This window comes from Diceros bicornis, chromosome 6 (genome assembly GCF_020826845.1).
Source record: "Diceros bicornis minor isolate mBicDic1 chromosome 6, mDicBic1.mat.cur, whole genome shotgun sequence".
Lineage (NCBI taxonomy): Eukaryota > Metazoa > Chordata > Mammalia > Perissodactyla > Rhinocerotidae > Diceros > Diceros bicornis.
In genome coordinates, this window is record NC_080745.1 from 46350295 (window position 1) to 46376560 (window position 26266).

A 26266-nucleotide genomic window follows, 5' to 3' on the forward strand; every position below is an offset into this window, starting at 1 on the left:
TGGATCTCTGTGAAGCACAAACATCATTGCTCAGCTTAATGCTTTTGGTTTCCTCATTATTTTAGGTCCCTATGAATTTCTTTTTCTTTCTTAGGAGCTCAGCTGTGCATTTAAGAAAATTTTTTATTTGTTATATTTTATCTTACATCTTTACGTAGAAAGTCTGGCATGTTGCAGTAAATACCAGGCCTAATACTTTAAAAAAATATTTAAAATTAGAAGAGAAGGTTTACTTCTCTACTCTTCTGGTTCTTTTATCTTTTTTGCTTATAAACATTTCGTGGACTTCTTTAGGTGAGTTCTTCCATCTTGTTTTTTTTTTTTTTTTTTTTTTTGAGGATGATCGGCCCTGAGCTAACATCTGCTAATCCTCCTCTTTTTGCTGAGGAAGACTGGCCCTGGGCTAACATCCATGCCCATCTTCCTCCACTTTATATGGCACGCCTGCCACAGCATGGCCTGACAAGTGGTGCATCAGTGCGTGCCCAGGATCCGAACCGGCGAACCCCAGGCTGCTGCAGCGGAGCGTGCACACTTAACCGCTTGCGCCGCCAGGCCGGCCCCTTCCATCTTGTTTTTATGTCATCGAGAACACTCTGCCCTCACTGTCTTTGTGCCGGGAACAGAGGGATGATAAGTACACCCTGCTCTGAATTACCTTGGCCTGGCAGTGACTAATATCACTTCTGCTTACATTTCAATAGGGGGGGCTTGGAAGTACAATGTATCATATGGATATTTGGTGAGTCTCTGCCACACTTGAGTTTATTCTGTAGAATTATGTTGTATGTAACTACTTGACATGAATATGGTTTGACATATATAATTAGAATTCAAATACTAAGATTTTGTAAGCATTTTATACCAGTAAACTTTAATGGTTTTGGATAATTAGGTAGACCATATTTGGTAAGAGTTAATTGGATAAGATGTCTTACAAGTTGTTTATAAAACAAAAGTATTTTCTTTCTCTCCTCCTCCAGGAGAAAAACTAAGACCCTAGTTCCAGGGTGTCTGGACATTTCTATTTCTAATAATTCTACCTAGAATTATTACTGGTTATAAATGAGGGAATTAAATGAGCAATAATTAGACTTAACGTTGAGTTAAAGGATAATTTTTTTTTGAGAAAAGTAAAATCACAACTCCCTTGTAGATATGGACATAGGGACACTGAACATATGGGCGTATGTCCATATGGACACTAAACTCCCCCTTCCCGTGGAGGGAAGTCACTTGAACCTCCTCTGGCCAGAATTTATTTGCATGTCTATGAACAAGAATTATTTTGCATTTGCTAAGAGTTATCTACAACTTAGTTGTAAAATAGCACAAGGACAATGAAAGCCTAGAATTAGATAACCGAGAAGACCTTGCTCTAAACGATACATAGTTTTTCATTGGAGACACGCAGTAATCTTTTTTTTGCTTATTCCAAATTTACTTCCAAATTGAAACTCATACCAGATAAATTATGATTCAACAGTATTATTTTATTTGAGAAATATGTATGGCAATTCTAAAACGTTATAAGAAACTAACATGCAAATGTTGTATTTCTCTTTGTTTCAGGTTTATGCTGCTGATTGTACTGATGGTGTTCTTTTAGAGCTGCGAAAATATTTGCCAAAATATTACGGCATCTGGTCACCTCCCACTGCACCAAATGGTAATGTTTTCTTAAAAGTCTGTCTTTTACTCTTAATTCATGAGTGGCTTTTTAAAAGTCTTTATGTAAAATTAAGCCTAGTATTATAAAAACAGAATATACATGTGTTTTTCTTTCTAATCTTTCTCTTCTTCATTAAAGAAAACTTAATGCTTTTGCTTTTCGTAACCAGTTTCTTAAATGGTATATACAAATTAGTGACCAATCTTATAATTGAATGGAAATATATATACTAGTACTTAATACTGTATTAATTTACAGATGTTCTTTTTTCCTAATTTATTGGGCAATTTTTTTTCTCATTTTGAGTAAGAAAAAAAAATCAAGAAAAATATTCTTTGCATAATTTCCTTCCTATCTCCTATACCACTCCTTCATCCCCTACCTCCAGGCTTTTAAATTGCAGTCTTTTAAAAAATACTGTTAAGTTTCGTAGTTAGAGGACAAAATCATCTATGTAAGGGCACAGCATTTCTCTCTCTTGATGTTAGTTAATACTTAAAGCAGTATTTGCCACTTCACAGCCTTTCACAGAGCAGAAAGAATTTAATTAAACAAGCAGCATGACTGCTTAATGATAGAAGAAGGTTCATGAATGGAGAAGAATTTCAAACTTGATGGAGTTGAAGAATAACCCAAAGCCTTGTTAAAATGCAAATTAATAGGCTCAACTCCCCGACATTTTGATTATGCAGCTCTAAGTTGGAGTTCAGTGATATGCTTGTTAAATAAAAGCTACAAGTTTTTTTGATGTAGATAGTGCTTGAAGCACATTTTGAGAACGAGAAGAGAAGGGGGCTCCAGTTTGAGCTTGTTCTTTTCCTCAGGTCTTTGTCTTCTTTTTACTCATTCACTTACTTTGCCAAGTTTCATTAATAGAGGATCATGGTATCTCCCTGGGAATTTCCTCAGTTAGGTAATAGTAAATCAATGGTTTTTTAAAAACATGAGCTGACCTTCTTTTCTGTCCTCCCTCCCTCCCTCTTTCTTTCTTTTCTCTCTTCCTTCCTTCTTTCCTTTCTTTTTTTCTTTCCTTTCCTTTCTTTCCTCCCTCCCTTCCTTTTTTTCTTTCTTCTACTTGAGTCCCAAGTATATACATCTCTGATTCAGATAAGCATGTTGCTTATTTCACAAATTACTATGATCACCTTTGCTTTATAGAGATTTCCATTATAATGTAAGATATCTAGATTACAGTTAACTTTGCTACTGGTTGCTGTTTAATTTAGAGCAAATCATTACTCCTGAGTAAAGTGACATTGAAAGATTGACAAAGGTTGCTGAGGATAGTGCTAGATTAAACATCTAGATAATTAAATGCTCAGTTTAAAAAGATTGTTTAGAAGGGGTAGAATAACTAAGGAAACAGCATCATTATTTTGAAAAGTAGAGTATAAAAGGAAGAATTTGGATAAGAGAAGAAATATTTTAATTTAAAATAACATTTTATAGTTTAGAATTACTAGCACATGATTTAAAAATCAAGGACTTGTAGCAATCAACAGCCTTTTTGGTCTTCAATACTAAATCTTGAGGAACATCTGTGCAAGTATAGAAAGAGCACTGACTTTGAAGTCAAAAGACTTGGCTTGGGGCCAACCCAGCGGCATAGTGGTTAAGTTCACGTGCTCCGCTTCAGTGGCCTGGAGTTTGCGGGTTCGGATGCCTGGCTCAAACCTACACGCCACTTGTCAAGCTGTGCTGTGGCAGTGTCCCACATACAAAATAGAGGCAGATTGGCACTGATGTTAGCTCAGGGACAATCTTCCTCAAGCAAGAAGAGGAAGATTGGCAACGGATGTTAGCTCAGAGCCAATCTTCCTCACCAGAAGAAAACAAACAAACAAAAGACTTGTCTTCTACCTTGGTTATTTCCAAATTTTGTGAACTTGGCTAACTCATTAACCTTTCTGAGCTTTATTTTTTCTTCTATAAGTTGAAAATAGTACCACATAGAGTTGTGAAGATGTGTGTTATATTACATGAGAATGCTTTGTAAACTCCAGTACTCTTATTTGAATATAAGTGGAGATACTGGTGCTACTGAGATGAGAAGATGAGGTGAGGAAAATGAGAGAAGAGAAAAAGTAAATAGAAGGGAAAAAAGGTGGAATAAAAAAGTATACGTGTGTAGAGTGGTCCAGAAATACCAGCAATTGCCTCAAAGAATTTCCTGTTCCCTTCTAATTTTTTTGCTCTGGAAGAAGTTGGACAAAACTGTTGCACCATGCAGATTGTTTAACTTTGATTTTACTAGAGAGTTCATGGAATCATCTTTCTGTTATTATCCTTTTGATTGTAAATGAAAAAAAAATAAAATGGGAAACTTTTACACATTTTTTAGCCCACAGAATCATGAAAACAAATATTTTCTTAAATTTTAGTACAATACTATGGTTTGCATTACTTTACACAGTATTATATTAATGACATAATTTATTTCCTTTCTGTTTTTTTTCTCTTCTTATTTGGGCATATTTTCTTATATGCTCAGGGTGGAGTTTTATAAAACTTGATATAGTTCTTATAATCCAATGTAGTAAAATATAGAAAGAACTGCTAGTTTGCTCAGCACATTATTATAACTTGAGAGAAGCATAAGAATGTGCTGACCAATGGTTTTTAAAAAATTTTTTATGGCAGCTTTATTGAGATATAATTTACATGCCATAAAACTCACTCATTTAAGTGTACAATTCAGTACAAATTCAGTTTTTAGTATATTCATGGAGTTGTACAGTCATCACCATTAGCTAATTTTAGAACATGACCAATTGGATTTTTTTTTTTAAGATAAAACATTTGTTGGCAATTACCTTTAAGATTTTGGGCTAGTTCTATATGTTAAATCTCATTTTTTACCTGTGTATAAACACGTAGATGCCTAGTACATGTACCAGCAAAAGCCTTTTATTGATAGTTTTTTGGAGGAATAGAAAAGTATATCTTCAAATAGGTTTGAGCAAATTGAGAGTTCTCAGATGTAATCTCCAGCTTTATTGATTGGTAGGTGTCTGGCTCTAGCTGCTAGTCAAGTTTCAGGAAGCACAGACTAAAATAAACTGCCATACATGTCTGTTCCCTCCCTCCTCCTTTACCCCGAATTTGGAGGCTCAAGGTCTCTACATGTGATTCCTTCTACTTTCAGCTTCTGTTGCTCTCGGAAATGGCTGATGATTGATAGGGAAAGCAGAAGAAGCAAGGCCTTCTCTGTTTTTCCATTTGGCTTCATAATTGGGCAGACGTTCCCCACTTGGCCTTTTCTCCTTTTTGAGAGGTTCAGAAATGAATATGGTAGCCAATACCTAGTAGACTTTATAGATATAGTGGGGAAGAGCTTGATGAAACTTGGAACCCATATTCTCATAATTTATACAATGAATAATATCCATTAAGGGGATCTAAATGAGTCTTCCTTCAACTCCCTAAATGCCCTCTCCCTTGTCTTTCCTTTAAAGGAACTAGTGTCCTTTGTTATCCATTCCGTGGCATTGCCTTATAAGTGAGGCTCCCTTGTGGAAAAATGCCTTTGATCATTTAAATTACTGAATTTCAAGATTGACCTACTTCGAATTAGGTTCTATTCTAGTGAAATAATTTGCTAATAGCGTTTTTCAGAGAGAATTTGTGTTAACAGTTGTCATCACTAGAAAAAAATCTAAACACAAATTCTTTACTATTTAGTTATTTGTATGTCTTTTGATTTTTCCACAATATTTCAAATGTTTCTATTTTCTCCTTTGATATTGCGGAATTTTCTGCCTCTCTTAGAGTGTCAGGACTGTATTTCAGCAGTAGAAATTTTGCTATAGGAATTTTTTGTTTAATGTGTTATAAAACAATGTAAGTATATTTAATTTATATTTAAGATAATATTTAATTATATATATTTAAATAGAAAATATATTTAAAATAGAAAAGCTTCCTTCATTCATAGTGACCTTGTGTAATCTTATGCTATCATCAACAGCATGAAGTATATAAATATTTTGAACATGCTAACCATTTGGTAAAGCCATTGAGAATTTTACTTAATAGGCTGCTTATAACAGCACGAAGTGGTATATATGTTTTGGAATACCTGGTAGTTATTCTCAGGATCTTTACCTCAAAAAATTAAGGAACTATAGAAATTCTATATATGCTTTCCATAAATTAGTAGATAATAGATTTATCTTTTGTGGACATAGCCTCTTAAACTTAACTGTATTTCTCTTCAGTGTGACCTCTTGTAATGAGCTCCATGTATTTATGAAAAGTAGATGTCCTTTTATTTGTTATACAAATACCAAGACTTAAGCTTTACAGAATACTATCTTAGATTCACAAATGCCGGTCCTTGGACCTCTGACAGATGGGTTTCATCAGAATCTGTTGTCCTAAATAGAGCTTTTCAGAGTTTAAAAAAGTAAGTCTAGTTATTATCCTATCTATCTTTATAGTTTATACACACACAAATACACACGTGCAAATATATGTGTTTATATGTAAAAATTAGCTCTTTTCATTTTTTTAATATTCTAAATTCTGTCTTTACTTGCAAGTTACATCATGTCAAGTAATCATATCATAATTATTTTCCAAAATCATATTAATGTGGTTTATTTCCTTGACCTTGTCAGAATGAACCTAAACTATTCCAGGTAGAACATTTATCTTATTCTTAGTCTGTCAGATTTTTGGATGAGTTTTAGAATGTATTATCTGTTTACCTAAAAATTGAAAAATACTGCTCCGCTCTACCCAGAGGGGCCTAGCTGAAAAAGTGTCCTTTGTTATCCATTCCGTGGCATTGCCTTATAAGTGAGGCTCCCTTGTGGAAAAATGCCTTTGATCATTTAAATTACTGAATTTCAAGATTGACCTACTTCGAATTAGGCTCTATTCTAGTGAAATAATTTGCTAATAGCATTTTTCAGAGAGAATTTGTGTTTAGATTTTTTTCTAGTGATGACAACTCTTAAAAAAAATCAGTAAAGATCTCAGTGCTCAGATGATTTCCCCATTTTGTTTTCACCTGGCAGTTACTTGAGTACTAGTATGTTTGTCTATTACTAATTAAGGTTTTTCTTTAATAACAGATTTATACCTAAAACTGGAAGATGTGACCCATAAATTTAATAAGCCCTGTATAATGGATGTAAAGATAGGGCGAAAAAGCTATGATCCTTTTGCCTCATCTGAGAAGATTCAGCAACAGGTTGGCAAGTACCCATTAATGGAAGAGATTGGGTTCTTGGTCCTTGGCATGAGGGTAAGAGTGATTATTAGTGTAATACATTTTTCTTTACATGTTCGTCCTTTGAAAATTATGGATGTCTTTATACTACTAATATATTGGAAGAGAATATATTTGGAATTGGGTTGTCCGTAAGTCCCCAGTGAGAGCAGAGATTTTTATCTCTTTTGTTCACTGATAATATGGTCAGTGTCTGGAATAATTCTGACATATAATATGTGATTAATAAGTAAATGAATGAATGGCTGAACTTCAAGACTCTGACTGGTAATTTTGTTTTAAACAAGCTTTATGTTGAGGTGCAAAATAAATAACGTGGTAAGTAAATATGATATTACTTATGATTTTCCCATAAGAAAAGTGCTAAGTTTGTATATTCAGTAAGTTTTCTATATTTTAAAATAGAAAAGGTAAGTTAAAAATTAGATCACTGTTTCAGACTGTAGTTTACAATAGTTATTTTATTTGCTCTTGATTCTGTGGTTTGGCAGTTTCACCCGGGCTCCGTTGGACAATTCTGCTAATCTTACCTAGGGTCCCTCCTGTGGCTGCACTCATCTGATGGCTCAGCTGGGGCTAGATGGTGGAAAATGACCTCGTTCTCATGTGTGAGAGTTGGTACTAACTGTTGACTGGGCCTTTTTCCATGTGGTCTCTCATCTTCCAGAAGGCTAGCTGGACCTTCTTCACGTACCACATTCCAAGAAGGCGAGAGTGGGAGCTCCAGGGCTCTTGAAATCTAGCTTAGGAAGTCACTCACGGTCACTTCTATGGAATTTTATAGATCAAAGTATACCATAGGACCAGCCCATATGATAGGGAGGAAAAATAGACTCCACTTCTGATGGTGGCAATAGGGAAGTCACAATAGAAATGACAGTGTGCACAAGAATGGGAAGGTTTGTTGAGGCCATCTTTGCAAACAATATACCGCAGTTAAGAAGTAAAGTGGAATAAAATCCTCTAAACAAATGGTATGTCTTCTGGATGTATGGAGGTAAAATCTGTGTATATGACAAATGACTGCTTACCTATATAAGCATAATGGGTAGTTTTGAAATTCATCATGTACGGTGATATACGTGTCTTCCTTTTGAGTTTTAAACAGGAGAGTTAATAGGAGGAGGCATTATAGATGAATTGTTTATGTGATGGTTGTAACAGCACAGTTGAATTTGGTATTCTGATTGTAAATAAAACTAAAGAAATTGTTGATACAGTTATTTCATTTTAGAAAACGGTAATTAAATGTGGGCATATGGTAAAGAGAAAAAGGGTAATAGAATAATGTTAAAACAAACAAGGAGTAAACATCCCACAGGAATCAGACTGGGCAACTGTTAAACAGACCTTTACTGTTTCAGATCTCTTACCCTCCCACTGTCCTCACTTTTAGCAGATGACTTTGCTTTCTGCTTCACAAAAAATAAAAGCCATCAGACAGGATTTCCTTTAATTGCCTGCCAACAGATGTACATACCTAACCTGCAAGTGCTTTCATTCCCTCTTTATTCCTTCCTGTCACATTGAGGAATTTTCCCTCCTCCTGTCTCAGGACAGCCCTTCTCGATGTCCTCTGGATCTCATTCCCTCCCACCTCTTCAGAAACCTTTAGTACTATTGATTCTGTCGTCCTTCTTATATTTTCAACTTCTGTCTCTCTTTACTGACTCTTTTCCTTTTGCTGTAAATATGTTCAAATCACTCTCAATTTTTTAAAAAACGAAACATCAATACCCACTTTTACCCTACCGTGTTCTCCAGCGGTAATTTAATTTGCCTCTCCATCACAACCGAATTAGTTATTTCCATTGCCTTACTTCCTACTCAGTATTCTTCAGTGCATTCCAGTATGGCTTCTGTTCCATCATGCCACCGGATTGGCTTCTGTCTAAGGTCTCTAGTGACATCTCCATGTCACTAAATTCAAATGGCATTTTTCATTACTCAGCTTACTTCACTTTGAAAAGCAGCCTTCAGGGCTGACTGGGTCCTCCTTGAAACATTCCTCTTTTTGTCCATGATACTACACTTTTTTCCAAAGGCCATTTTGCAGTTTTCTTTGCCAGCTCGTTTTTCTGTTTATTGTTTAAATGTTGAGATAGTCTGCTCAGTTCCATTTTACTGCCTCCCACTCTTTTCTTTCTGTTTCTTCCTAAGCAATGTCCTTTGTTCTCGTTGGTTCGGTTTCACTTACGTTGATAACTCCCAAATGTATATCTTCAGTCTCTGCTTTGTCTTTGATCTCCCAATCCGTACAGCTAACAGCTTTCTACACATTTTACTTAGATAACTGAAAGACATCTAGGACTAATACATAAAAAACTGACACGCACGGCCCTCTTGCAAACTAACAACCACAACAATAGCGGCAAATCTCTATTATTCCCTATCTCAATAAATGGCATCACTATTAAATCCAGTTTTACAAACTAGAAACCTTGTAGTCACCATCACCTCTCAGAGGTCTTCATCAATCCTGTTGATCTTAATTCCCAAACATCTCTTGAGTCCCATTATCACCATTATCCATCTCTAGACTCTAGTATCTTAACTGATCTCTCAGGTTCAATTTTGCTCTCTTTTAATCTGTTCTTCAGACATTGCAAAATGCATATCTAATCAATACATTCCCCTATGTAAAAACTCTTTGGTGTGTTTCCGTTGCCTTTAGGATACGTATACAGGATAAATAAATAAGGCACTGCATGACTTTGCTCTCCTGGGAAGTGTCATTTCCCCAGACAAATAGAGGGTCCTCTGTTTGTATTTTTTTGTGTGTGTGAAGAAGATTAGCCCTGAGCTAACATCCGATGCCAGTCCTCTTTTTGCTGAGGAAGATTGGCCCTGGGTTGACATCTGTGCTGCCCATCTTCCTCTACTTTATATGGGACGCCGCCACAGCATGGCTTGACAAGTGGTGCGTTGGTACACGCCCGGGATCCGAACCTGTGAACCCTGGGCCGCTGAAGTGGAACGTGCACACTTAACTGCTATGCCACCAGGCCGACCCCTGTTTGTACTTTTTTAATAACAACTTTATCGAGATACAATTTATTTGCCATTTGGTTCACTCATTTGAAGTGTATAATGCATTGGTTTTAGTATACTCAAAGAGTTGGACAACCATCACCACGTTCAACTTGAGAACATTTTCATCACCCCCAAAAGAAATGAGGTACCTATTAGCAGTCATTCCTCATTTTCTTCCAACTTTCCAACCCTCCTAGCCATAGGCAATCACAGATCTACTTTCTGTCTCTTTATATTTGCCTCTTCTGGACATTTCATGTAAATGGAATCATACAATCCAATAGGTGGTCTTTTGTGACTGGCTTCTTTCACTTAATGTTTTCAAAGTTCATCCATGTTGTAGCATATATCAGTATTTTATTCCTTTTTATTGCTGAATAATATTCCATTGTATGGATATATCACGTTTTATTTATCCATTCATTTATTGATGGACTTTGGATTGTTTCCACTTTTGGGCTATTATTATTAATGCTATTATGAACATTCATGTGCAAGTTTTTGAGTGCATATATGTTTTCATTCTGGGTAGATTCCTAAGTTTGAAATTGGTGGGTCCTATGGGTAAGTTTAACTTTTTTAAGAAACTGCCTAAGTGTTTTTCCAAAGTTTCTGCACTATTTAACATTCCTACCAGCGATATATGAAGGTTCCAATCAATTTCTTCACATCCTCACTCAACCCTAGTTACTGTCTTTTTTCTTTCACTGTAAGCCGTCCTAGTGGGTGTGAAGTGGTATTGCCTTGTAGTCTTGATTTGCATTTCCCTAATGGCTGATAATGTTGAGCATCTTTTCATGTGCTTGTTGACTATTTGTATGTCTTATTTGGAGAAATGTCTATTCCAATTCTTTGCCCATTTTTAAATTGGGTTATTTGTCTTTATATTATGGAGTTATATACATATCCCTTATCAGGTACATGATTTGCAAATATTTTCTCCCATTCTGTGGGTCGTTCTTTCATTTTCTTGATAGTTCTGTTAACGCACAAAAGTTTTTAATTTTGAAGTCTAATTTATTTTTTGCTTTTGTTACTTCTGCTTGTGGTGTCACAGCTAAGAAACCATTGCCTAACCTGAACTCATGAACACTTACTCCTATTTTTCTTCTAAAAATTTTATAATTTTATCTCTTACATTGAGATATGTTATACATATGAGGTTAACTTTTTGGGTGTGGTTTGAGGAAGGGGTCAAACATCATTCTTTTGCATGTGGATATCCAGTTGTTCCAGCACCCTTTGTTGAAAAAACTATTCTTTCCCTCACTGAATGGTCTTGACACCCTTCTTAAAAATAAATTGACCATTGGGGCCAGCCCGGTGGCGAAGCGGTTAAGTTCATGCACTCTGCTTTGGCGGCCCGGGGTTCACAGGTTTGGATCCTGGGCGTGGACATACGCACCACTTGTCAAGCCATGCTGTGGCAATGTCCCAGATAAAGTAGAGGAAGGTGGGCACGGATGTTAGCCCAGGGCCAATCTTCCTCAGCGAAAAGAGGAGGATTGGCATCGGATATTAGCTCAGGGCTAATCTTTCTCACAAAAAAATAAATAAAAATAAAAAAATAACTTGACCATAAATGTAAGAGTTTATTTCTGGACTCTCAATTCTGTTCTGTTGATCCATATTGTCTATCTTTATGTCAGTACCACACTGTCTTTTTTTTTTTAATTTCAGCTCTATCGAGGTATAATTGACATATAAAATTGTAAGATATTTAAAATTTTAAAGTGTACATTGTGGTGATTTGATATATTTATACATTGTGAAAGGATTCCCCCTATCTAATGAATTAATACATCCATCATCTCACAGATTTATCTTGTTTTGTGTGAGAGAACATTTAAGTTCTATTTTCTTAGCACATTTCAATTATACTGTACAGTGCTATCAACTATAGTCACCATATTTTACATTAGATCCTCAGACTTTATTCATATTATAGCTGAAAGTTTGTACCACTTTACCAACCTCTCCCTATTTCACCCATCCTCTAGCCCTTGGCAACCACTTTTCTACTCTCTCTTTCTATGAGTTCGACTTTTTTTTTTTAGATTCCACGGATAAGTGATGCCATGCAGTATTTGTCTTTCTCTGTCTGGCGTATTTCACTTAGCATAATGCCATTAAGGTCCATCCATGTTGTTACAAATGACGAGATTTCCTTCTTATGACTGAATAATATTCCATTGTATTTTTATACCACATCTTTATATATTCATTCGTTGATGGATACTTAGGTTGTTTCCATATCTTGGCTGCTGTGAATAATGCTGCAATGAACATGGCATGCAGATATTGCTTCAATATCCTGTTTTCATTTCCTTGGATGTATACCCAGAAGTAGAATTGCTGGATCTTATGGTAATTCTGTTTTTAATTTTTTGAGGAACCTCCATAATGTTTTCCATAGTGGCTGCACCAATTTACATTTCTACCAACAGTACATAGGGGTTCCCTTTTCTCCATATTCCCACCAGGACATATTTGTTATCTCTTGTCTTTGTGATGATAGCCATTTTAACAGGTATGACATGCTGTCTCATAGTGGTTTTGATTTCCGTTTCCCTGATGATTAGTGATGTTGAGTACCTTTTGATGTTCTGTTGGCCATTTAGATGTCTTCTTTGGAAAAATGTCTGTTCAGCTCCTTTGCCCATTTTTTAATCAGATTGGGTTTTTTTTCTATTAAATTATATGAGTTCTTTTATATTTTTAATATTAACCCCTTATCAGATATATGATTTGCAGATGTTTTCTCAGAACCACACTACTTTGATTAATGTAACTTTGGGGTAAGTTTTGAAATCAGGAGTTGTGAGACCTCCAACTTTGTTCTTTTTTTTCAAGCTTGTTTTGACTATTCTAGGTCCCTTGAATTTCCACATGAATTTTAAGATCAACTTGTAGGTTTCTGCAAAGAAATGCCAGGTAGGATTTTGGTAGGGATTGTGTTGAATCTGAAGATCAATTTAGGTTTCCCTATTTTTGTTCTCATAGCTTCCTTTATATAGTATTTAACGGTTTATGATTATATATTTGTTTACTTATCTGAGAACGGTACGATTGAAGTGTGAAATAAATGAAAATGATAATATGAATATAGATTTAATTCTACAAATCTAGAATATTAAAGTTGGAAGATAAATCTGGAATTTTAATGGGAGTAATGTTAGGGTTAATTTTTCAAATAGTTTATTTCTTTAGTAGGTGATAAATTCATTGAAATTTTTCATCACAGTGGGTTTATAAACTAATAATAAAGATAGACTTGGATAATTTTATAATTGATTCCAAATTTTAAAAATTTCCCTCCAGGACAGTCGTGCCTTTAAATGAAAAACCCCTGGATATCACTGAGTAGACTAAAGTTTACCAAATATTTTTCTGTTATATTTAACCAGTAGTAGAAGAGATTTGATGAGCAGAATAACTTGCTGATTTTCTATGCTGATTTAGGAATTCTTTATTTTTAACTGATTTTCAACAATTATACTGCATTTCCTTGATCCCAAGATGGTGTAGATGATAAGACTCACCATTGATTTAATAAGAAGATTTATTAAGATTTGTGTTATAGAAAGAGGTAGAAGCAGAATAGGGCCTATAAGAGAAAGAGAGTCAAGAGAGGAGGAGTATAGAGTGACTTTGGGAAAGGTGGTATTTTGAACTGGCAACAAGGGAGAATAATAGGTAGAAAACCAAGAAGAAGCAGAGCATATATATGTAAGGTGCATACCATATATAGGTGGGTGGAGTGTATATTATCTTAAAGGATCATACTTGAGAGAAGTTAGTACATCAGCAACTTGCTTTGGGACTTACTGGTTTTTGAAATAGTGTCATTATGGATTAGCTATTGTGTGCATGGTTGTTAAATTTTCCAGTTTTGTATTGATTCTGAAGATATGTGCTATGTAATTATAGGAATTTATTATATTTATTAGCTAAAAGTAATTGAAACATCTGTAGAAAATCATCTGAAATTAAAACATGTAATTCAAGATTTTAGATGATTTAATTTTTAGATGTTTCAGTATATTTTTGGGAACAACTTAAATTTTTTTTTTTTTTTGGTGAGGAAGATCAGCCCTGAGCTGACATCCATGCCAGTCCTCCTCTTTTTGCTGAGGAAGACTGGCCCTGGGCTAACATCTGTGCCTCCCTTCCTCCACTTTATTTGGGATGCCGCCACAGCATAGCCTGACAAGCAGTGCGTCTCTGCGTGCCAGGGATCCGAACCTGGGTCGCCAGCAGCGGAGCATGTGCACTTAACTGCTACGCCACTGGGCCGGCCCCCGACAACTTAAATTTTTGACAAAGAAATACTTATCCTTTGCAGAGAAGTAACGTTACTTAATCATTGATTCCTAATTACGTGGGGAAAAGATACTTCTCTTTTGATCTTGATTGATCGCATTATCTAAAAATCAGACTCTTTCTTTGTATATCTTTTTTTCTTTATAATACTGAGTTACAGTAAGTAACCCTTCAAATCTCTTCTTCTCATGAATTGATTTAATATGAAATGTTTTTTGCTAAAGATGTTTGAATTTGCTCCTGACGAAAGCAACTTATATAGTGAAGTATGATCTAGGTGGTGCTGGAGCTTGCTTTTGCGTATCCTCTGTCCTCCTACTTGTGTCTCCCAACTTTCCTTTCCATTAGAAAAAGAAATTAGATACCTTTTTTGCTACATATTTAGATGTTTTCAAGGTGGGTAACTTTTAGAATGTAACTTTTTTATTTTGTTTTATTTTTTTTTTAATTTTTATTTTATTTTTATTTTTAGTGAGGAAGATCAGCCCTGAGCTAACATCCATGCTAATCCTCCTCTTTTTGCTCAGGAAGACCGCCTCTGAACTAACCTCTATTGCCAATCCTCCTCCTTTTTTTCCCCAAAGCCCCAGTAGACAGTTGCATGTCATAGTTGCACATCCTTCTAGTTGCTGTATGTGGGACACGGCCTCAGCATAGACGGAGAAGCGGTGCGTCGGTGCATGCCTGGGATCTGAACCCGGGCCGCCAGTAGCGGAGCGCGAGCACTTAACCGCTAAGCCACAGGGCCGGCCGCATAGAGTGTAATTTTTGATTTACAAATATCTTTGCTACTGACCAAGACTGGGAAGGAGGTAGAAATTGGAGAAATTCTCAGCTCTCTTTCCATTCTAGCTTTAACTAGTAAAGTAGAAATAAATAAAGAGAGAATATCAATAAATATCAGTAATATCAATAAACTGAAACTAGCTTTAGTCTGTATGTGAAATTTAGATTCTCATATGTGACATTTAGTTTAGCTCAGATAATACACCCCTGAATAGTAGCATGGCAAGCGTTTTTATTTTGAGAATCCTCTTTTTTTTTGTATATTTCCTAGTTTGTAGCTTATATGACTATAGTTTGAAAATTCTTCTCATATTTATTTTTTGTATTTATTTAATTTATTCAGATTATTAATTTTCTCAATTTCATCCTTTTTATTGCTATATAATTGGCATATAACATTGTGTAATTTTAAAGTGTACAACATGTTGATTTGATAGATTTACGTATTACAGTATGATTACCACTGTAGCATTAGCTAACACCTCTGTTACGTTGAGAATCCTCTTTTAAACATATTTATGTGTATAGAGAACATAAGTTGTTTTTGTTTTATAAACATTTTGGATATCCTTAACTGTTCTTATAAAAATAATTTTTCCTGTAATCAAATGTAATTTTTGATGTTTATAAAGTGCTTTCTTCCATTCATAGTAACACTTTTTTAAAGGTAAATTGTCTTTCTTTAATAGGCTGTATGTGTGTGTAAGAACGTGGTTGTATTTGAACTTTTTCAGTGAAGTGAAGCCTTTGAGATAGACGGTAATAAGCTATATCAGACTGAAAGTTACAAAGTATCAATTTGTAAATCAATATATTCTTAATGCTTCTTAAAAATATATTTAATTAAAATTTGAGAAAGTACATAGTTGTATGGTTCAAACTCCAAAACGTATAGAAACATATAAAGTGAGAAGTCACTCTCCACACAGGGTACCATATTCTAATTATTTTTTTCCCCAATGTATTCTTCTAGAGATATTTTAAACATATAGATCAAATACTGCATATATGTGTTCTATTATCACAAAACCTACTTTGAACACTGTTCCATATCTTGGTTTTTTTTTCCTTTTGACATATCATGGAGATCTTTCCATAATGGCACAGTATTATTATACCATAATGTAACCAGTTCTCTTTGATGAATCCTTTGATTGTTTCCAGTCTTTTGCTATTACAAATGAGTAACCAGAGACCTACCTCATTCCATCAGTATGCCAGCATATTTATGGGATAGGTTCCTAGGGCAGAATTGCTGGGCTTATGTGCATTTATAATTTTGGTAGATATAGGTGTCTGCCTGATACAGAGCAGTAGTTTTGAACCAGGGGCAATTTTGCTCCCCAGGGAGACATTTGGCAATGTCTGGAGACATTTTTGGTTGTCACAGTTTTGGAGAGGGCTGTGCTTCTGGTATGTTTGAGAGCTGGTATCTTTTATGATTTTTGTGAACTCTTCAGATCCTTCGTTCATTTTCCCATAAGAGTATACGTGTCCTTTGTTCGTCATCAATTTCCAATACTTTTTCTCTGTCTGTCTTTTATTTCTGCATGGCAAAAACAATGTGAACATTTTTTAAAACATATTGTATGTGGTGGGAATTTCTAAGTTTTGGTTGGAAATGCCTTCCCTAGTTATCAGTTGTTCAAGGATTCTTCCGTGTTTTGGGGGGGCGCTTTTGTCATTTCATTTTTTGCATTTTGATCTTTGATGTGTTTGGAATTTATCCTTGTATAAGGTATAAATTCAACTTAGTTTTTCTGGATCACTACTTAATCATACTAACACCATTTAATAAATAATTCATCTTTTTCTACTGATTTAAAATGTCATTATCACGTGCAAACTTCTCATATGTATTTAAAATATATTTTAATGGAATCAGTATCTCCAAGAGGTATCTGCACCCCCATGTTTATTGCAGCATTGTGCACAGTAGCCAAGATACAGAAACAACCTAAGTGTCTGTCTACCGATGAATGAATAAAGAAGATGTGGTATAGATATACACAATGGAACATTAGCCATGAGAAAGAAGGAAATCCTGCCATTTGTGACAACATGGATGAACCTGGACAAAGAAAGACAAATACTGTATGGTATCACTTATATGTGGAATTAAAAAAAAAAAGCCAATGTCATAGAAACAGAGAATAGAATGGTAGTTTCCAGGGGCTTGGGGGAGGGGAAAATGGAGAGATGTAGGTCAAAGGGTACAAACTTTCAGTTATAAGATGAATAAGTTCTGAGGAGCTAATGTACAGCATGGTGACTATAGTTAATAATTATGGTATTGTAAACTTGAAATTGGCTGAGAGTAGATCTTAAGCGATCTTACCACATACCACATACAGAAAAAACGAGTTAAGTATGTGAGGAGATGGGTGTTAATTATCTTGACCTTGGTAATCATTCCACAATGTCTATGTATACCAAATAGGCACGTTGTATTCTTTAAATATATACAATTTTATTTGCCATTTATTCCTCAAGTTGGAAAAAATATTATAAAGAAAATATATTTTAATATCTGGTAGGATGGCAAAGTTAGTTCCTCCTTATTAATCTTATTTCGATTTTTCCTGGCTATTGTTTTTCTGTATGAACTTGAGAATTAGTTTATATGGTTAAAAAAATTGTCAGTGTTTTATATTTATCTCATTTTAGTTATGGATTAATTTAAATAGAATTGGTATTGTTTATGATGTTGAGTCTTCCCTGAGAACATGGGTGTGTGTTTGTGTGTATGTCTTAGGGATGTTTTAAAAGTGTCTTTAATAGATCTTACATTTATTTAGTTTATTTCTTTGTCTTATTTCTTTTTTGTTGCATTTGTAAATGGAGTCATCTATTACATTTTCTAACCAGTTATTTGTATATATGAAAGCTTATTTTCTGTTTACTAATTTGTACTCAGACACCATTTCAAGTTTTATCGTTTGTATTAGTTTTTCAGTTGATTTTCCAGTATATAACCATTATCTACAAAGAGTAATATTTTTTATCTCCTCCTTTCCAAATTATTACACCTCTGATTTCTTTCTCTTCTCTACTGGTATTTGTTAGAAACTCCAGAACAATATTATGGTAATGATGATAAAAGACATTGTTAAGAGAATACTTTTTGTGGAAGTTTCTTATATTTTAGGACAGATGCTTCCTTATTTGCACTTTAAACTTGAGATTAACTTTTATTGGATTGAGGTAGTTTTCTTATATTGGAAATATTCATCTGTCCTTTTAAAGAATTTTCATAAATAATGGATGTAAATTTGTTAAATGCCTTTTCAGCATCCATGGGAATGACAGTACAATTTTTTCTTCTTAAATCCAATCAAATGAATTATATGAGTAGATCTTCCCATCTTTAACCATCCTTGCATTGCTGGGGTAAACCCTACATGGTCAAGGAGTATTAGTTTTTAATATTCAGTGCTTTTTTTTTGACAGGTGTATCATGTTCATTCTGATAGCTATGAAACACAAAACCAGCACTATGGAAGAAGCTTAACAAAAGAAACTCTAAAGGATGGTAAGGATTGAAAAACCATATTTCAATGCATTTATTACTGCACGGTTATCAAAATAATTCTAAAGTGATTTCAGTTTTAATTCTCCTTTGGTATAAAGATTCAATTCCCAATAAAGAAACTTTTTAAGAAAATGGACCTTAGAGCCACAGAATTGGATTAATTATAATCTTTGGTTCATGATACACCAAAACCATGGGTCCATAAATGGCCCTCTTTTACATTTTCATTCATTTTTTATTTATTCGTATACTTAAAAAAAAAAATAGCATCTGTGAACCAACCATCTAGTTCAAGGACTGGAACTAGAGGTGGTCTTTGAAAATCATGGTATATAGATCATAGTATATTAAAACTGCTTGTTACATAAGAGACTTTAAAATGTGTGTTATAGCATGTAATGTATTTTTATTGAAATTTCCCACATATAGTTGAGCTATATATTAGAAGCTACATAATGAATAAACAAGTGGCATTAAAAGTAGTTTAAATAAAGTCTGTTAACATATATGCTTCTAAAATATTTATGGTTAGATAAAGATATTACAAAAGCAATGATATCCTAGATTTCTGGAAATAATATTCTATTAGGAGTTTATTCTTAGTTCTACCTAAGGTGGGGAAGAGCTTATGTGTAGTGTAAAGAGTTTGAAGAAGAATTTTTATGTATAGAAAACAAACATCCACAGTGTGATCTTAACAATGTGATCTTGATATGTTTAATCAATAGCAAGATAATATTCAGATTGGCTCTTGATTAAAATATTTCCCAGGCTGATCTGAATAGATTTTTTAGCAATTTCTATCTCAAAGTAGAGGAACAAACTATTTAAAAGCAAAAATCAAATTATATATACCCATAAATTCCCAAATATGATAAAATAGGCATAAATAACTTTAAAAGAGGCCTAATAATCTGATAGGTTAAAACATTTAAAAGTTTCAATTTTGAATAACATACTCAACCTGGAGTAGTGCTAATTCCCAAAGTGAGCATAGCTTTTGTGAAAAGACTGATTTAATCAATGCTATAGAGAACAAAAAATTTAGTACAGTTATAGTTTGGTATTTTGGTAATGGGCTGTTGATACCATTAAAAATGGTTATGGTTTGACTCTAGGTTTTAGATTAGCTCTTGAATGTGTTTCTAACAAACAAGTAATCTTACTATCAAATCCCTCACAATAGCAAATGAGGCAAATGTTGGAATCACATTCTTTAAGAGAATATATATAGAGAGAACTAAACTATCAGTCTACCTGTAGTAAATATTTTTGTCCAAGTAGGATCTTTCACTTTACGTAAGTGTCATTTAAATGTATTCTAGTAAGAGCATCTTCACCAGAAATTAAACTGAAGTCTGAATTTCTGTGTCTGACTAGAATTCTTATCTGTTCAGTTAATTGCAAGGAATGATGGGTAAAAAATTGCAGAATTATATCTAAGATGAGTTTACTTCCCAAGTGATAGCTGTTTCATAATTTCATTATAATACTAATATTTTCCTTTTTATAGGAGTCTCCAGGTTTTTTCATAATGGATTTTGCTTAAGAAAAGATGCTATTGCTGCCAGTATTCAGAAGATTAAGAATATTCTGCAGTGGTTTGAAAGCCAGAAGCAGCTTAACTTTTATGCAAGTTCATTACTGTTTGTTTATGAAGGTTCATCTCAGCCAACTACTACCAAATCAAATGACAGAACTTTGGCAGAAAAGTTTTTGTCCAAAGGACAACTTGCAGACACAGATGTACTGGAGTACAATAATAACTTTCATGTGTTAAGTTCCACAGTGAATGGAAAAATAGAGGCGTCAGTAGGCAAAAGCTTGTCCAAGATGTATGCTCGTCACAGAAAAATGTATGCAAAAAAGCATCACAGTCAGAATTCATTGAAAGTTGAAAATATAGAGGAAGACAATGGGTGGAAAAGCATGTCCCAGGAACATTTAAATGGAAATGTGCTTTCCCAACTGGAAAAAGTTTTCTACCATCTTCCCACTGGTTGCCAAGAGATTGCAGAAGTAGAAGTACGAATGATAGATTTTGCTCATGTGTTCCCTAGCAACACAATAGATGAGGGATATGTTTATGGGCTGAAGCATTTAATTACTGTATTGCAAAGTATTTTAGATAATTGAATCCTTTGCTGCAGTCTTTTTAAGGGGTGGGGCGATCATAAGGAAGAACAGCAGCAGTCAATATCTCTGCACTTGTAATGCTATGTAAAAAATTTGTATTGTGAGTCTACATTTTATTTGTCTTTATACTTTTGGTAGAAGGGTTAACTTTTTTATAATCTTACTCAGGAAAACTAATTATTTGTTCATTAGAAAACTATGAAGAATAGAGAAACTTAGGAATGTTAAGCAGGGAATGTGGTGGTACATAGCTTAAACATCTATTTGGCTCAAGCAAAACGCAAACCATTTTTCGGTCATCAAGAGTTCAGTTTTCTGTAGCCAATTTATCATGAAATCTCTGTCCACCCAACCTTGACAGTGAGCCATATCTAAACTCATTGCATTATTAGAACTCAAAAATCTAGAAAGCACAGATTGAAATCCTTAGTATTGCTCTGTATGAAGTTATTAAAACTGGAGAAAATTCTACTTCAGAAATAAGTACTGTTTAGGTTTTATATTAAGAGTTAAGACCAGCATATCAAAGGTGCTTCTTAGTGAAATGATTTAGAATTTTTCATTTCAAAAGCAGAATTTCCCTTTAATTTTCATTCATAGTCATATTTCAAAATATTACGCTTCATGAAAAAGATAATTGAAATGGACAACAACAACAACAAAAGTCTTGAAATTAAGGGCACTAGTAATTATACTCGCCAGGGTGAGAAGAGAGAAGTTACTTGCAAGGAACAAAATGTTTTCTTTTAAAATCGTTCCTTTATGGGAAACCTTACTACATTGTGAAAAGTATTAGAAACCATATAATAGATTTTCCTCTAACTGGAGCTTCAAAAAAAGTGAATGATTGAAGCTTTGTCTTATTTCTCCTTTAAATAAATATTGAGAGTTTTTTCTTTTAAAATTCACATATTTATATGTCCCCATTTAATTAAGCAGTAGTGTAAGCATATGTTGCTAAAAATAGTCTTTCTCAGACTTCTAATAAGCAGGAAAAAAGGACAACATGCAGTATTGTGAGTTTTATCAAAAGTACTATGTATAAATTAGTGCATCATGTAGAGTTTGGTGCATATGTGAATCCATGCTTCTATTTCACTCAAAACAGTTTTATATCATATTCAAGAGAGAAATTATAAGTTAATTTCACAGAGGGCAGGGCAATGCTATTTTTCTTGGAAAAATTAGATCCTTAAGTATTATGTGTTTCGTATCCACCACCTTATAAAAAATAACTATTTGTTATTGAAAGCATTTAAAACTTTGAAATTAAATTTGCAAGTACGTTAGATATTTATGCTGTCATTACTTGCACTTTGATTCACTAATGGAACATTTAAGTAGTTAACAGTTTTGCCATATTCCTGGAAAATGTTTTAGAATTGTGAGTTGTTAGACTTCTTCCTATAGAATTAAAAATTAAACTTTTAAATCCAAGCACCCGTTTTTTTTGGTGTAAAGGAAAGTATCACAATTTTATGTTTATCTCACCTTCTCAATCCTCTCTGAGGGCACTTTGGAACTATCTGAGCACAAACAAAAGTACCAAATACTCTGAATTCTATGCCTAGTAAATCTAGTAAACCTGAATAACTTTAAAATTCATATGCATTTTGTTATAGCAAAATTGTTTTACATTTTTTATTTAGTGGCATCATAAGTATTTTCCATAGGGACTTCCATGTTTTTCTTTACTGCCTAAATGGGTATTGGCTATTGCTTTTTTTGTGGGGATGATTTCAAGTCATAATTGATAGTCAGAAATTTTTTAGATTTATACTTTTTTCCTCCTACAATATAGACTTTTGTTGTTGCTGTTGTTATCTGGATAGTGGTTCAATAAATCTTAAAGCTCAGATAATTAAACACTATTTTGAATCTTAACAAAACAAGAGGCTTTTTTTGTATGGGATGGTATCAGCCTATGTACAATGAATTTAATAAATTTAAGTATTATCAGATGTTTTGCACATTTTAGCTCAATAAAGTCTGAATCAACTGTTCCAGATTTTCTTTATCCATATTTGGAAATATAGTTTTGTAAAATCAGTGTCTTATTTTTTGATACAATAGATCCTGTTTTGTTTTGTTTTAATAAAACAAGAAGCGCTTTATCTTTTGTTTTTCAGGGAAGGGATTAACATTTAATTCTCTTTGTTTACATTTTTTATCACTGTTATCTGATGCCCATTTTATGTTACTTTATAAGTAAGCTTACATGTAACAGAGTAAATATCTGTTTATGTAATCTATATATGACTATTTTACTGTCTGTTCCAGTCATTTAATGTTATGCTGAAATTTACCACTGTGGGGATGAATAATCACTATTCACCAAGCATATTTAAACATTTAAATGTTTAAGAAATAAGCATAATAAGGATATAGTTTGGGTTAATAGGATTATCATAGCTTTTCCCCCCTAGGAAGCATAAGTAATGATTTTAGTGTATTTCTTATGGAGTACTCTCATAAAAAGGACCTTAAGAAATTGTGGATAGTGAATAATACATTTCTCTAATAAAAATTTAAATTGTATAATAGTTTTATAATAAAGTATTTACATTAATTGATATTTTATTATGGATGGAAGTTGCACAGATTCAAATAAATTAAAAATTGATGATAAATGCAAAATATTTTATCTAAATAGTTTTTCAAGAAACAATTGTGAAAATGTGTATATTAAATGGCTCTAACATGGAGCTTGTGGTATTTTCAACTCACTATTCATTATTCTTTGTTTCATGTGTCTGGAAAGATTGTACTTACTATGCCTCTTTACATTACAATTTGCTGTTGTGGGGCTTTAGATTGTGTTCAACTGAATAACTTTTTTCTGAATTTTGATTGAGTATAATTTACTATTTTATGATTTCCAAGATGCTGTTCTTTATATCATCTTTATAACATCTATATATCAAATTTACAACATAACTTAAGAAAAAGGAATTAATTTTCAGAGGTATTTCAGTGGCACTTATATTGTTTTATACAACTGAAAACATTTGTTTCTAGGATTTGGACTATTGTAGAAGATGTAGGATGAAAGAAAACGGTAGAACAATGAAAGAATTTTATTCATGAAATTACAGAAATTTTGTCCACTATTTTAAAGCGTTGTCATCATTTTAGTACCATTTTCTCTTGCCAGTTGGCGTTTGATACTTTAAAACTTAATTTGCTTTAAAAATTGTTTATAGTGCTTTGCAATAATCTTCCTTATTCAGTGCCTTTAACCTTGATTTGATATATTTGTAGCTTCAGTTAACCTTCTGTTACATCCTACAATGTCTTCATAGCCTAGACATCAATTTCTTTTAAAAATTTGTCAATTTGGATTTGTAAAGAGGTAGCAATTTTCTATTAATGCTTTGGGAGAAGAAATAGAGTTGCCTTTGGAGGCCAGGCCTCTTAGTTCATTCAAAAATATTTACTGGATTTCTACCATGTGCCAAGCATTTTTAGCCCCTGAATATACAGTTGTGAACCAATCAGACAAAGCCCTAATCATTTCCAGTGTTCTTTCTAGATGGGGTGGGGTTGAGGACTTAATTAAAATAGAGATATAGAGAAATAAGCATTGAAAGATAATAAAGTTAAATAGCATTTGAGTTTGTGTAAGGATAAGGTAATTATTGAGTTGAGATAAAGCAATTAACGATATGTTAGAGAAGTTAAAACTAATACTTTGTAGCATTGTAACCTTTGACTTTTGAGTTCAGGTAGTAATTCTATATAGCATAAAAAGGCCTTAATTTTTCACTTTTCTTGCTGGTAAAGGTACGTTTACTTAGACTGTCCATTTAGAGTAGTGTTTTAACATAACATTACTGTGAAAAACATTCTATTACATATTCACAAGCAAATTACTGCACATTTTTAAAATTGCATTTTACAATTTAGTACAAATATTTTAGGCCTCAATCTTATCTTCAAATCATTGGTATTTTAAATTTGTCAATGAATATGAAATTACTTTTTGGCTTACAAAGTGATTGTATTGTTACTTACAATACTTGTTAATATTTTAGGAAGGTTGGAGTCTCCATTTTGGGGGATTTAATGTTTAAATTCTTATTTTGATAGCGTCTAGTAGGAGGAAATAGTACTCATGCGATTAAACAGATTAGAATATACTTCCAAAAAATTTTTTTAATTATTGAGCTTTGTCATTATTGGAGTTAAAAGTTGGCCTGGTGTTCACTTATATATTAACAAGTTTAATTATGATGTGAAATAGTCTTAAGTATGATGTATGATGCACCTGCATATAAATGAAAATGGCGTGCACAAAGACACTTTACTATGGGAACTATACTGGAAGATTTATGAAAGCATGTGAAATTGCACCTAAGATTGTGTTATTAGTGACTATGCTAAATTTATTGTACTTGATGAATGAATGTATTTAGTTTAGTCAAAGTTACATATGTCTAAACAATGTCTCTTTTAATGTGTTTGTAATTTGTACTATTGACGAGGTGTTTTTGGACTGCAGGGGTTATTGTCAATGTGTGATTTGTGTTTTTATTTTATAGAATCATCTAATGTGATATACCGATTTTTATAAGTGATATTTAGATAATTCTAATAACTGTATATTTGACAACCTATTAAAATGTTTTGCATTGGAGCTTTTTTTCATTAATTGTAATATGCTAACAAACTTATGGTAATTTTAACTTATTCATTCAACAAGTATTTGAGTGCATGTTACGGACCAGAAACTCTAGGAATCATTAGGGATTCAAAGATGATTAAGACAGTATGTTAATAGAAAGAAGCATATGCATTGGAAATGAAAACGTATGTAACTATTTTCTATGAATATTTATTTATTTTTCTATCATATGGACTAAAATCTTTGGAATCAACCTAATAGGAGAAGTAGACTATAGGAGAAACATTGACATGGCTATGAAATTATATACTATAATTTTAAAACTTTAGAAGTAGGTAAGATATTTTTGCATGTATTTTCAATTTCATGAATCAGTTACTTAATCAGTGACCAAGTATTCTTTTCATTCATTAATTAAAAAGAGAGGGCACTGTCAAATACCTACCCTTTACCAGGCACTGTATTTGGCTTTGGAGATTTTAAAAAGTTGAACAGGAGATTCAGTACCTGTCCTTGAGATATGGACTGTCTAGTAGAAGGAGAAAACTATGTAAATGTGGGATAAAATGTTATTGGGGCTATGATTGATACTTACCAACATCCAGCAGGGCTGTGGAAGAGGAAAGAGTCCTGATAGCATGCAAGAGGAAGAAGAGGGTATGTGATTTATAGCCTTTTAGTAATGGTGAGTCAAGGCTCCAGAAGATTGTATGGCATTCCTCTTTAATGCCTGCTACTGTGCACTGTGGGGTGGAGCAATACTGTGTGAAGTAGTTTCTTTTGTTAAGACTAGCTGCCTTATGAAAATAACAGGGAATCCCCACTGCCGTAGTCCCTAAGTTATAGCTAAGTATAAGAACTAAATAAAAGCTGAAATGAAATAATAAAAAGTGAAAATAATTGCTTGGAGATTTTGTTAAAAAT

General features: G+C 33.4%; 1 protein-coding gene across 2 annotated transcripts in view; it reads left to right on the forward strand.

Moving 5' to 3' along the window:
* Positions 1–25354, forward strand: part of IPMK (inositol polyphosphate multikinase) — a 46340-nt gene extending 20986 nt beyond the window's left edge. For both annotated transcript variants that reach the window (XM_058543414.1, XM_058543415.1), the window contains exons 3-6: positions 1573–1669; positions 6751–6923; positions 18501–18582; positions 20096–25354. In XM_058543414.1, the coding sequence (XP_058399397.1) occupies positions 1573–1669; positions 6751–6923; positions 18501–18582; positions 20096–20718 (975 nt within the window). In that variant the 3' untranslated portion in view covers positions 20719–25354. The remainder of the gene's footprint in view (positions 1–1572; positions 1670–6750; positions 6924–18500; positions 18583–20095) is intronic.
* The last annotated feature ends 912 nt before the right edge of the window (positions 25355–26266 follow it).